The 13,258-nt window shown below is 49.5% G+C and overlaps 1 protein-coding gene across 5 annotated transcripts in view; it reads right to left on the reverse strand.

Annotated features, from left to right (window-relative positions):
* The window catches only part of LRRC9 (leucine rich repeat containing 9), a 244,501-nt gene that overhangs the window by 76,736 nt on the left and 154,507 nt on the right, over positions 1 to 13,258 (reverse strand). For all 5 annotated transcript variants that reach the window (XR_012237138.1, XM_073610131.1, XM_073610129.1 and 2 more), the window contains one exon: positions 1,442 to 1,619. Coding sequence is in view for 4 of the 5 variants with exons in the window: in XM_073610131.1 (XP_073466232.1) it covers positions 1,442 to 1,619 (178 nt within the window). In the remaining variant the exon portion in view is untranslated. The remainder of the gene's footprint in view (positions 1 to 1,441; positions 1,620 to 13,258) is intronic.

Genomic DNA, 13,258 nt, shown 5'->3' on the forward strand with positions numbered 1-13,258 from the left:
GAAAGTGGCTTTCTATGGGAGCACTTACCAGAGAGGAGGAGCCAGGAGCGCTGGCAGTGAGCCCAAGAAGAGGGGGTTCGGGGTCAATTGTAAATGCAATTCCACACAGCAGGTAAGTATAAACCTGTGTGTTATTTCAACAAAGAAAAAAATGCATTTACAATCATTTTAGCAAAGCATCTGCAGAGCTTTCAGCAAACCTTGTTGAAGCTTTTAAAGTACCATTCAGCTCCAGTTTGTAAATGAACACAAATCACAATGGAAGTGCTGCTAGAAGGCTTCAGCACTACTTGAAGCCTGCTAGCAGCTTGTTTAAAGTGACAATCAGTGCTCCCACTAAGAGCTGTGTATACGTTTCAGAAAAGCTTGCTGTTCACACTGCTCTTATACAAGCTGAATCCCATGTGAAACAGGCCTTATTGTATCTTTGCTCCACAGTACAAGTGAACAGATAATTACACAAAATTGCTACAGCCGGTACAATTTAATACCAACTGTTATCAAAAAGAAGGTGTAGCAAGATACAGGTATATCATGAATAGTGCACCATAGAAAGTTTGTCATCATTCTCCACAGACTAGAACCCAACTTGATTGGCTCTGCCACTTTTTACATCTATAGTCTCGGTTCACCCTGATGCGCTGCAAATCTGATGCGATTTCACAGTGCTATTTCTCTTGTGACAGGTGCAATTCTAATGCAATTCTGAGGGGATTGGGAATAGCTGGAGATAAAATTTGCACCAAACCCACACTAAACTCGCACAGGACCCTTTTTTGAACTGGATCAAATTCACACTACATATATGCGAACAGCCTTTACTGAAAATAATGCTTTTTTAGAAGACATGCAATTCTATGCTTTTCGGATCACGTCTGAATTTGCATGTGTGAACTGGCACTTAAACCTCTTCTCTCCCCCCAACATATGCTATTATAGAACTACAAAAGCCACTTGCATTAATTAATTCTTCAAGGTCACATCAAACTACAATAAAAGTTATATATATTATTGCACTGTTATTGCTGCTTAATGGCTGTTCAAGTTTTCATTATCTAGAGCGAAGAAGGTCTCTGAATGACCATAATCAATGATGAGCCAGACTAAAGCAGTTTTACCCTTGCCAACTTATGCAAATGAACAAAGAACATGAGTAGTTACTTGCTTTCAGAACTGCTTTTCACCCTATAGAAATCAGTCACCATTTGTTTGCTTCCTATAGAAATTGAAGTGCAAAAGAAGCTCTGAAGGAGTTAAAGTAAATTCATTTTTCTAGGAACTTTTCTCAAGAATAGTATTTGTATTATTGTTATTAGCTGATGTTTTTAATTTACTTGATTGGTTTTATGTAATAGCTGAATGGCCATGCTGAATTTTATCTCCACTCAGCAAAATGGTAGAGCACCACCTAGCGAACAGAATATTAAGATACAGAATATACCTTCCAGTTTTGTAATGCTGTTTCCATCAAGACAAAGCTCCTCTAACTTGGTACATTTTTCCAGGCCTCCAGCTTTGGTCAGATAATTGTTGCTGAAAGATGCCCAGCGTATATTTTCAAGCTTTTCTAAGTTTGTGATTTTGGAGAGTTTTTGGCCGTCAAAATTTATAGATGTTATCTGGAAAAATGTGGTACAAAATGTATATTTCCATGTTAGTCCTGCTCTAGTAAAGATTTTTCTTTTTTTTTTAGCTAAGTGGTAGTTTATTATCTGCACAGAACACCTAGAAAGTCACAGAAAAAATAAATAATGTATGTACTGTAAGCCAGCCTTTCTCAACCTTTTCAACCGAGAGGAACACATGAATTAACTTTTCAGTTTCTGGGAACCACTGCTAAAAAATACTATATTTACAACTCACGATACATGAGTGTGATGATCAGTGGGAAGAATGCTCCTCACACCTGTGGTAATTGGGAAGAAGTACCCCCTTACAGATAGCTAAAAAGATCAATGGTGTTAGTGAGAACTTATCTAAGAGGCAGAAATTTCTCATTGCTCACGGAACCCCAAGCAACCTCTTCAGGAACCCTAAGGCCGGCCATACATGGTTCGAATCTCGGCTGGTTCTTTTGAGCCATTAATGGGCAGGCTGAATATACCAAGTTCATTAATTGATCAACTTGGGTACAACCAGCCTGCCGGATTCGCTTCTGATTATCACAACCGGCTTCTAAAGCCGCTAGCGATAATCACTGTCTTCTCCCATCGGAGACGGCTTCCCCCGTGCCCCCTGCCGGGAGAAGACAATTGCTCGGCAAGTGGGATTCCCCTGTCAATATTGAGTTGATGGGGGAATCATGGTTACAGGAATGAAATTTGCACAGTCTATGGGCTGCTTAAGGTTCCAAGGAACCCTGGTTGAGAAACCCTGCTCTAAGCAAACACTTCTCTGGACAGATGCCAAAACATCAATGATACAAGTCAGCAGAAGAAGCCCCTGAGCCACAGTACTACCCTGAAAAAAAGCCATAATCGCAAACCTGATGGCCTCTATTTTTATATTATGAGTAATTGAGGAAATCTAAAAGAGAAAAATTCCTGACATGTGCATTTGTTGTTTCTGACACCGCAGCTGTGCGGTCACGGAATCCCCCTGTGCTGGCCGGCCTCGATCTATGGAGAGAAGCAGAAGGGGCAGAGATTCCCTTGTGATGTCAGCCGGCCAGCAGAGGGGAATCTTTGCCCCTCCAGCTTCTCTCCGACGATCAAGGCCGGCCAGCACGGGGATCACGTGACTACACAGCTGCGGTGTCAGAAATGGCATTTAGCCTTTTCATTTCTAACAAACACTTACACTTTCGTTAATGGCAACATATCTGCATGCCATACATTAATATGTGCTGCATTATGCAGCTGAATAGAGGTGGGAGGGGCGGTAAGGAAGAGCGATCTCATGCTGACAGGGAGGGAGGAGAGACTGTCAGAGGAGAGACGAGAGCTGCAGATGACAAGGCACGTAACCTGACCATGGTAATTAGGGCTCAGCAGCCATGATTGTCATGGTCAGCAGAGGAAGGGGGGACACAGGAACAAGCAGGATCAACCAGGTTTATTACCAGTTATTGCACAGCACCAACAACGTGCTGTTATTCATGCCTTAAAGAAACAGGATCTGAGTTTTTTTTTTAGGGTTACAAACACTTTAACATTCACAAATAAGTTTCCTGCAACTGATGGTAAATCTCCAATCTTTACATTGTTATGTGGAGATGGTGACATACATACTGTATGTAGGTGTAAATCGGCCCATAATGTTTCCCTTTGTCTTTGACACTAAACTGCAGAGCATAGATGTAAACCCGTACCATGGGAAAGAATGCGATCCCCACTTGACATGCAAGTTTTCATGCAGCAATTTGCAACAGTTTTGCTGCATCAAAACAGACATGTGTAAATAGGCTCTAGTTATTAATTGTGAAGGGTTTATTTCCAGATGGTATAGCATTTTGTGCAATTACTAGGCTGTTTGGAATGTGCAGAAACAGGCTGTTTGGGGCAGGCTTTGCTCAATGCTAAAAGCCCAAAATGTATGAACAACATTTTTTTTCTTGCAAACCGTGTTTTCAAAAGGCATACGGGTACTGTAAATAGCCATTTCATATTTTTGACTAATGTTTTAATGTTTGCATTTCCCTAACATTCTTCTAAAAGCCCAATTCTCTCCCCACTCTTCCAGCTCAGATTTACATTATGTAACCAGTCAAAACACCTACAGTCAGTGGCAGCTGCTGGAATTTTTTTTTGGGGGGGGGGGGGGCGGCAAACAGCATGCCACGCCACCATCCCCCCCCCATCGGTCGGTAGCACTTACCCCATCACCGACGACTTCTCCCTGCTCCCTGCCTCCCGTTGTCCTGCTCTCCACGGGCGCGGCTTCCGTTTTCTCCCTCCTCCTCGGCGGCCAATCGGGAGTCTTCTCTTTTGGGCCAATCGGAAAAACGGGTCTCACACCCGCTTCTGATTGGCCGGATTGAGGATCAGTGCTACAACAGGGAATGTTCATTCCCTGTTGTAACACACCTGGGTGGGCTCCAGGTCGCATGCTCTGCGACCCGAGCCCACCCTATTTTGAAGCCTATTAGAATCCTCTGGCTCTAATCAGGTGCTTAAAAAAAAAAAATCACCTGCCACTGTAATTCATGCGCCCGGTGCCCCGAAAGGGGCCGGGCGCATGAATAGGGGGTGGCTGTGGCGGCAATGGATAGATTCATGCTATGCATGAATCTATTCATTATGCATATAGGGGGGTGGCGTGAGAGAGGGGGCGAATATTAATTCCCTGTTGTAACACACCTGGGTGGGCTCCAGGTCGCATGCTCTGCGACCCGAGCCCACCCTATTTTGAAGCCTATTAGAGCCTCTGGCTCTAATCAGGTGCTTCAAAAAAAAAAAATCACCTGCCGCTGTAATTAATGCACCCGGTGCCCTGAAAGGGGCCGGGCGCATGAATAGGGGGTGGCCGTGGCAGCAATGGATAGATTCATGCTATGCGACCCGCCACTGCCTACAGTATTTCACAAAAGTGAGTACATCCCTCACATTTTTGTAAATATTTTATTATATCTTTTCCTGTGACAACACTGAAGAAATCACAATTTGCTACAATGTAAAGTAGTGAGTGTACAGCTTGTATAACCGTGCAAATTTGCTGTCCCCTCAAAGTAACTCAACACACAGCCTTTCATGTCTACACTGCTGGCAACAAAAGTGAGTACACCCCTAAGTGAAAATGTCCAAATTGGGTCCAAAGTGTCAAAATTTTGTGTGGCCACCATTATTTTCCAGCACTGCCAAAACCCTTTTGGGCATGGAGTTCACCAGAGCTTCACAGGTTGTCACTGGAGTCCTCTTCCACTCCTCCATGATGACATCACAGAGCTAGTGGATGTTAGAAACCTTGCACTCCTCCACCTTCCATTTAAGGATGCCCCACAGATTCTCAATAGGTTTTAGTTCTGGAAACATTCTTGACCAGTCTATCACCTTTACCCTTAGCTTCTTTAGCAAGGCAGTGGTCGTCTTGGAGGTGTGTCTGGGGTCGTTATGTTGGAATACTGCCCTGCAGCCCAGTCTCCAAAGGGAGGGGATCATGCTCTGCTTCAGTATGTCACAGTACATGTTGGCATTCATGGTTCCCTCAATGAACTGTAGCTCCCCAGTCCTCACAACACTCCTGCAGCCCGAGACCATGACACTCCCACCACCATATATGGCAAGCGTTTAAAAATAACTCAACTTTGCAGTATGGAGTGCCCATGGTGATTGCCCATTTATCCACCGGACGGAGCCATCCCGTTCTGCCTTTCTCCACACTGTCGTATTAGGACGTTATTACTGACCAGGCACCTGGTTTACTTACAAGCTGATTTACAGCTTGCCTTTGGTAAGCGTTCAATTTACCTGGTGGTGGATTTTTCACATGGTGTCATCTGAAGAATTGTTTAGCCTTATTGCACTCGTATTGGATATCATTGGGATTTTATATTCAGACTTTATTTCACTGCTGGGACTTTTTATTGTTTATATTTTTTTCCTTCCTGTTTTCAGTATTTATTTCTGACACATATGTGGGTCCTTCAGGGATCTATCTATATATTATTTAACCTGTTTATAGCGCGGTTCATGTTTATTTATTATTCCCACCACCATGTTTGACTGTAGGCAAGACACACTTGTCTTTGTACTCTTCACCTGGTTGCCTCCACACACGCTTGACACCATCTGAACTAAATAAGTTGATTTTGGTCTCACCAGACCACAGGACATGGTTCCAGTCATTCATGCCCTAGTCCTGTCATTAGTCCTTAGTCATGTCCTTGCTTGTCTTCAGCAAACTATTTGCAGGCTTTCTTGTGCATCATCTTTAGAAGAGGCTTGCTTCTGGGATGACAGCCATGCAGACTGATTTGATGCAGTGTGCGGCGTATAGTCAATTTGTACATTTTCACTTAGGGGTGTACTCACTTTTGTTGCCAGCAGGTTAGACATTAATGGCTGTGTGTTGAGTTATTTTGAGGGGACAGCAAATTTACACTGTTATACAAGCTGTACACTCACTACTTTACATGTAGCAAAGTGTAATTTCTTCAGTGTTGTCACATGAAAAGATATAATAAAATATTTACAAAAATGTGAGGGGTATACTCACTTTTTTGAGATACTGTATATGCAGTTTTAAATAACCTAATTTAGGGGTTTCCAAACTTTCTAAGCAAAGAGCCAGTTTACCGTCCTTCAGGATTTGGGGGGGGCGGACTGTGGCTAGTGGGAGAGGCTAGTGCCCCATTGTTATCAGCAAGATGAATAGTGTCCCATTAATGGTGTCAGTAGGGGGAATGGTGCCCTATTGGTGTCAGTTCCTGGGATAGTGCCCCAAGGGCCAGATAAGGGCAAGCAAAGGGCCATATCTTGCCCCTGGACCGAAGTTTGGAGACCACTGCCCTATTTAGTCTTCATAATAATCTCCTATAATCAGCTCTACACATCAACATTCAGACTAAACCTGGCCATACCCTAAGCGAATTTTGGCTGTTTTCTGAAGAGTCAGACGAAATTCATTTTGTCAATGACCCTGTCGGCACCCTCCTGTCTAACACTCTTCAACTGAATAATTGAAGGAGCCTTGCAAAAATCTGGCAGACAAACAGCAGCTGCATCCAATCAGATGTCAGAATACAATAGCACACAGAGTTTTCTTTTTTTTTTTTGTTCAACCAGGGGGTCAAATGAAACAAAAACTGGCAGATCCCCACATAAGGTGACGTGGATGCAGGGATCTCTCTTGCTGAGACATTGGGGGAGATTTACTAAAACTGGTGCACTCAGAACCTGGTGCAGCTGTGCATGGCAGCCAATCAGCTTCTAACTTCAGCTTGTTCAAATAAAGTGGTTCTAAAAGCAGAAGGTTTTTATCTCAATGAATTCTATGCATTTAGGTAAAAAAACCTTCAGTGTGCAGCAGCCCCTCCTAATACTTACCCGAGCCCCATCTCCATCCAGCGATGTTGCACAAGAGCCTCAGCTGTCCGGGACTCTCCCTCCTGATTGGCTGAGACACAGCAGCTCCTGCTGCTGTCAATAAAAGTCAGTGAGCCAATGAGGAGAGAGAGGGAGTGGGGCCAAGTCATGGCTCCATGTCTGAATGGACACATAGAGCAACAGCTCTGCTCGGGTGCCCCTACAGCAAGCTGTTTGCTGTGGGGGCACTCAGCAGGAAAGAGGGATCAGAAACGCAGACGAGGAACCCGAGAAGAGGAGGATCTGGGCTGCTCTGTGCAAAACCATTGCACAGAGCAGGTAAGTATAACATGTTAGTTATTTAAAAAAAAAAAAACAAGGCTTTAATATCACTTTAAGCTTTGGCAATAAAACCTGAAAGCTGGTTTCTATGCAGAGCTGCACCAGATTTTGCACTCTCCAGCTTTAGTAAATAACCCCCATTGCATTCTTACAGGGGGACTTCTCTCCCACCATTGGCTGCAAACGTTGATCGAATGCTGGTTTTCCAGCATGACCGGCTTCTGTGGAACAGACAGCTGTACACACAAACTAAAAGTCCAAAATAATTTTTGGCCAGTGTGCACCAGGCCTAAGGCTGGGTTCACACTGGTCCGACAAACGCTCCGACATTGGGAGCTCATGTCGCATGACGTGTGAAATTTAATGTTTCCCTATGGGAGCCGTCCTAACTGGTCCGACACAAGTCGTTCCGACTTTAGAAATGCTCCCTGTACTACTTTGGTCCGACTTTGATCCTACTTCAGCCTATTGACTATCATTGAAGTCGGATCAAAGTCGGATTGCCATCTTGCATGATCCGACTTCGGCACGCGACTTGTGCTCAGATGTTCTTGAGGGGGAACTCCGCGCCAAATTTTAAATAAAAAACCGGCATGGGTTCCCCCTCCAAGAGCATACCAGGCCCTTGGGTCTGGTATGGACCTTGAGGGGAACCCCCTACGCCGATAAGAACGGCGTGGGGGTCCCCCCCAATCCATACCAGACCCTTATCCGAGCACGCAGCCCGGCCGGACAGGAATGGGGGTGGGGACGAGCAAACGCCCCCCCCCCCCTCCTGAACCGTACCAGGCCGCATGCCCTCAACATGGGGGGTTGGTGCCTTGGGGGAGGGGGCGCGCTGCGGCCCCCCACCCCAAAGCACCTTGTCCCCATGTTGATGAGGACAAGGGCCTCTTCCCGACAACCCTGGCCGTTGGTTGTCGGGGTCTGCGGACGGAGGGCTTATCGGAATCCAGGAGCCCCCTTTAATAAGGGGGCCCCCAGATCCCGGCCCCCCACCCTATGTGAATGAGTATGGGGTACATGGTACCCCTACCCATTCACCTAGGGAAGTGTCAATAAAAAAAACCACAGTACACAGGTTTCAAAATTAATTTATTGGGCAGCTCCGGTATGTTCTTCCGACTTCTCCCGGTGTTCCGCCTCTTCTCCCGGGCCCCGCCGCTATCTTCTTCCAGCTCTATTGCCAGCGAGGGGTACGGTCTGCTGCCGCTGTCTTGTCGCCGCTGTCTCGCCGCTTCTTCTCTTCATCTCTTCTTCCGATGTTGACACGACGCTCTCCCCGGCTGGAATGCTCTCTGTGCGCTCTGCTCTGACTTATATAGGCGGTGACCCCGCCCCCTTATGCCGTCACAGTCTCTGGGCATGCTGGGACTGTGACGGCATAAGGGGGCGTGGTCATCGGGTGATGACCACGCCCCCTAAAACGTCACAGTCCCAGCATGCCCAGAGACTGTGACGGCATAAGGGGGCGGGGTCACCGCCTATATAAGTCAGAGCAGAGCGCACAGAGAGCATTCCAGCCGGGGAGAGCGTCGTGTCAACATCGGAAGAAGAGATGAAGAGAAGAAGCGGCGAGACAGCGGCGACAAGACAGCGGCAGCAGACCGGGCCCCTCGCTGGCAATAGAGCTGGAAGAAGATAGCGGCGGGGCCCGGGAGAAGAGGCGGAACACCGGGAGAAGTCGGAAGAACATACCGGAGCTGCCCAATAAATTAATTTTGAAACCTGTGTACTGTGGTTTTTTTTATTGACACTTCCCTAGGTGAATGGGTAGGGGTACCATGTACCCCATACTCATTCACATAGGGTGGGGGGCCGGGATCTGGGGGCCCCCTTATTAAAGGGGGCTCCTGGATTCCGATAAGCCCTCCGCCCGCAGACCCCGACAACCAACGGCCAGGGTTGTCGGGAAGAGGCCCTTGTCCTCATCAACATGGGGACAAGGTGCTTTGGGGTGGGGGGCCGCAGCGCGCCCCCTCCCCCAAGGCACCAACCCCCCATGTTGAGGGCATGCGGCCTGGTACGGTTCAGGAGGGGGGGGGGCGCTCGCTCGTCCCCACCCCCATTCCTGTCCGGCCGGGCTGCGTGCTCGGATAAGGGTCTGGTATGGATTGGGGGGGACCCCCACGCCGTTTTTATCGGCGTAGGGGGTTCCCCTCAAGGTCCATACCAGATCCAAGGGCCTGGTATGCCCCTGGAGGGGGAACCCATGCCGGTTTTTTATTTAAAATTTGGCGCGGAGTTCCCCCTAAAGATTCATACCAAACACAGTGCCGGGCATTGGCGGGGATCCAAGTCGGATCCCCGTTCATTGAAAGTTGGACACATGCCGGCTTCATGTCGCAGGGCAAAGTCGGATCCAAAGTAGGACGGCTGTCGTGTCGCACCAGTGTGAACCCAGCCTAAGCCTAAGGCTGGGTTCACACTGGTCCGACAAACGCTCCGACATTGGGAGCTCATGTCGCATGACGTGTGAAAATCAATGTTTCCCTATGGGAGCCGTCCTAACTGGTCCGACACAAGTCGTTCCGACTTTAGAAATGCTCCCTGTACTACTTTGGTCCGACTTTGATCCTACTTCAGCCCATTGACTATCATTGAAGTAGGATCAAAGTCGGATCCTTGTCCTAACTATCCGACTTTGGCATCCTACATTGTGTTATTTCCTGCCCCCTGCTGTAGCCCCTCCCATTGTGTGTTAGTTTTGATTGGTCAAAGGACAAGTGTACTATCTGAAAAGTCGGATCAAAGTAGTATCCTGTTCATGAAAGTCGGATGGATGTAGGACCAATGTAGGATCAATGTAGGACCAATGTAGGACTGATGTCGCAGAGCAAAGTAGGATGAAAGTCGTACTACTGTCGTGTAGTATAGTGTGAACCCAGCCTAAGGCTGGGTTCACACTGGTGCGACACGACAGCCGTCCTACTTTGGATCCGACTTTGCCCTGCGACATGAAGCCGGCATGTGTCCGACTTTCAATGAACGGGGATCCGACTTGGATCCCCGCCAATGCCGGCACTGTGTTTGGTATGAATCTTTAGGGGGAACTCCGCGCCAAATTTTAAATAAAAAACCGGCATGGGTTCCCCCTCCAGAGGCATACCAGGCCCTTGGGTCTGGTATGGACCTTGAGGGGAACCCCCTACGCCGAAAAAACGGCGTGGGGGGTCGCCCCCAATCCATACCAGACCCTTATCCGAGCACGCAGCCCGGCCGGACAGGAATGGGGGTGGGGACGAGCGAGCGCCCCCCCCCCCTCCTGAACCGTACCAGGCCGCATGCCCTCAACATGGGGGGTTGTTGCCTTGGGGGAGGGGGGCGCGCTGCGGCCCCCCCACCCCAAAGCACCTTGTCCCCATGTTGATGAGGACAAGGGCCTCTTCCCGACAACCCTGGCCGTTGGTTGTCGGGGTCTGCGGGCGGGGGGCTTATCGGAATCCGGGAGCCCCCTTTAATAAGGGAGCCCCCAGATCCCGGCCCCCCACCCTATGTGAATGAGTATGGGGTACAGCGTACCCCTACCCATTCACCTAGGAAAAAAGTGTCAATTTAAAAAAAAAACACTACACAGATTTTTAAAGCATTTTATTAGACAGCTCCGGGGGTCTTCTTCCGACTTCGGGGGTCTCTCCGGTTCTTCTCCACGCTCTCCGGATCTTCTGCCGGGCTCCTCCGCTCTCTTCTGCTCTTTTGCCGCTCTTTTGCTAAAGCGGAGGAGCCTGGTCTTCAATCTTCTGCCTTCTGCCTTCTGCCTTCTGCCTTCTGCCTTCTGCCCTCTTCTCCTGATGTTGACACGACGCTCTCCCCGGCTGGAATGCTCTCTGTGCGCTCTGCTCTGACTTATATAGGCGGTGACCCCGCCCCCTTATGCCGTCACAGTCCCTGGGCATGCTGGGACTGTGACGTTTTAGGGGGCGTGGTCATCACCCGATGACCACGCCCCCTTATGCCGTCACAGTCCCAGCATGCCCAGGGACTGTGACGGCATAAGGGGGCGGGGTCACCGCCTATATAAGTCAGAGCAGAGCGCACAGAGAGCATTCCAGCCGGGGAGAGCGTCGTGTCAACATCAGGAGAAGAGGGCAGAAGGCAGAAGGCAGAAGGCAGAAGGCAGAAGGCAGAAGACAGAAGATTGAAGACCAGGCTCCTCCGCTTTAGCAAAAGAGCGGCAAAAGAGCAGAAGAGAGCGGAGGAGCCCGGCAGAAGATCCGGAGAGCGTGGAGAAGAACCGGAGAGACCCCCGAAGTCGGAAGAAGACCCCCGGAGCTGTCTAATAAAATGCTTTAAAAATCTGTGTAGTGTTTTTTTTTAAATTGACACTTTTCCTAGGTGAATGGGTAGGGGTACGCTGTACCCCATACTCATTCACATAGGGTGGGGGGCCGGGATCTGGGGGCTCCCTTATTAAAGGGGGCTCCCGGATTCCGATAAGCCCCCGCCCGCAGACCCCGACAACCAACGGCCAGGGTTGTCGGGAAGAGGCCCTTGTCCTCATCAACATGGGGACAAGGTGCTTTGGGGTGGGGGGCCGCAGCGCGCCCCCTCCCCCAAAGCACCAACCCCCCATGTTGAGGGCATGCGGCCTGGTACGGTTCAGGAGGGGGGGGGGCGCTCGCTCGTCCCCACCCCCATTCCTGTCCGGCCGGGCTGCTTGCTCGGATAAGGGTCTGGTATGGATTGGGGGGGACCCCCACGCCGCTTTTATCGGCGTAGGGGGTTCCCCTCAAGATCCATACCAGACCCAAGGGCCTGGTATGCTCTTGGAGGGGGAACCCATGCCGGTTTTTTATTTAAAATTTGGCGCGGAGTTCCCCCTCAAGAACATCTGAGCACAAGTCGCGTGCCAAAGTCGGATCATGCAAGACGGCAATCCGACTTTGATCCGACTTCAATGATAGTCAATAGGCTGAAGTAGGATCAAAGTCGGACCAAAGTAGTACAGGGAGCATTTCTAAAGTCGGAACGACTTGTGTCGGACCAGTTAGGACGGCTCCCATAGGGAAACATTACATTTCACACGTCATGCGACATGAGCTCCCAATGTCGGAGCGTTTGTCGAACCAGTGTGAACCCAGCCTCAGGCTAGTTTTAAAGAAGGGGCCTCACCTGATACTTGTCAGGCTTTGCTGCAGAGCACAATACTATGAGGCTGGGTTCACACTGGTGCGACACGACAGCCGTCCTACTTTGGATCCGACTTTGCCCTGCGACATGAAGCCGGCATGTGTCCGACTTTCAATGAACGGGGATCCGACTTGGATCCCCGCCAATGCCGGCACTGTGTTTGGTATGAATCTTTAGGGGGGAACTCCGCGCCAAATTTTAAATAAAAAACCGGCATGGGTTCCCCCTCCAGAGGCATACCAGGCCCTTGGGTCTGGTATGGACCTTGAGGGGAACCCCCTACGCCGAAAAAACGGCGTGGGGGGTCGCCCCCAATCCATACCAGACCCTTATCCGAGCACGCAGCCCGGCCGGACAGGAATGGGGGTGGGGACGAGCGAGCGCCCCCCCCCCCTCCTGAACCGTACCAGGCCGCATGCCCTCAACATGGGGGGTTGTTGCCTTGGGGGAGGGGGGCGCACTGCGGCCCCCCCACCCCAAAGCACCTTGTCCCCATGTTGATGAGGACAAGGGCCTCTTCCCGACAACCCTGGCCGTTGGTTGTCGGGGTCTGCGGGCGGGGGGCTTATCGGAATCCGGGAGCCCCCTTTAATAAGGGAGCCCCCAGATCCCGGCCCCCCACCCTATGTGAATGAGTATGGGGTACAGCGTACCCCTACCCATTCACCTAGGAAAAAAGTGTCAATTTAAAAAAAAACACTACACAGATTTTTAAAGCATTTTATTAGACAGCTCCGGGGGTCTTCTTCCGACTTCGGGGGTCTCTCCGGTTCTTCTCCACGCTCTCCGGATCTTCTGCCGGGCTCCTCCGCTCTCTTCTGCTC

The sequence above is a fragment of the Aquarana catesbeiana genome, linkage group LG13, assembly GCF_042186555.1.
Source record: "Aquarana catesbeiana isolate 2022-GZ linkage group LG13, ASM4218655v1, whole genome shotgun sequence".
NCBI classification, from domain to species: Eukaryota; Metazoa; Chordata; class Amphibia; order Anura; family Ranidae; genus Aquarana; species Aquarana catesbeiana.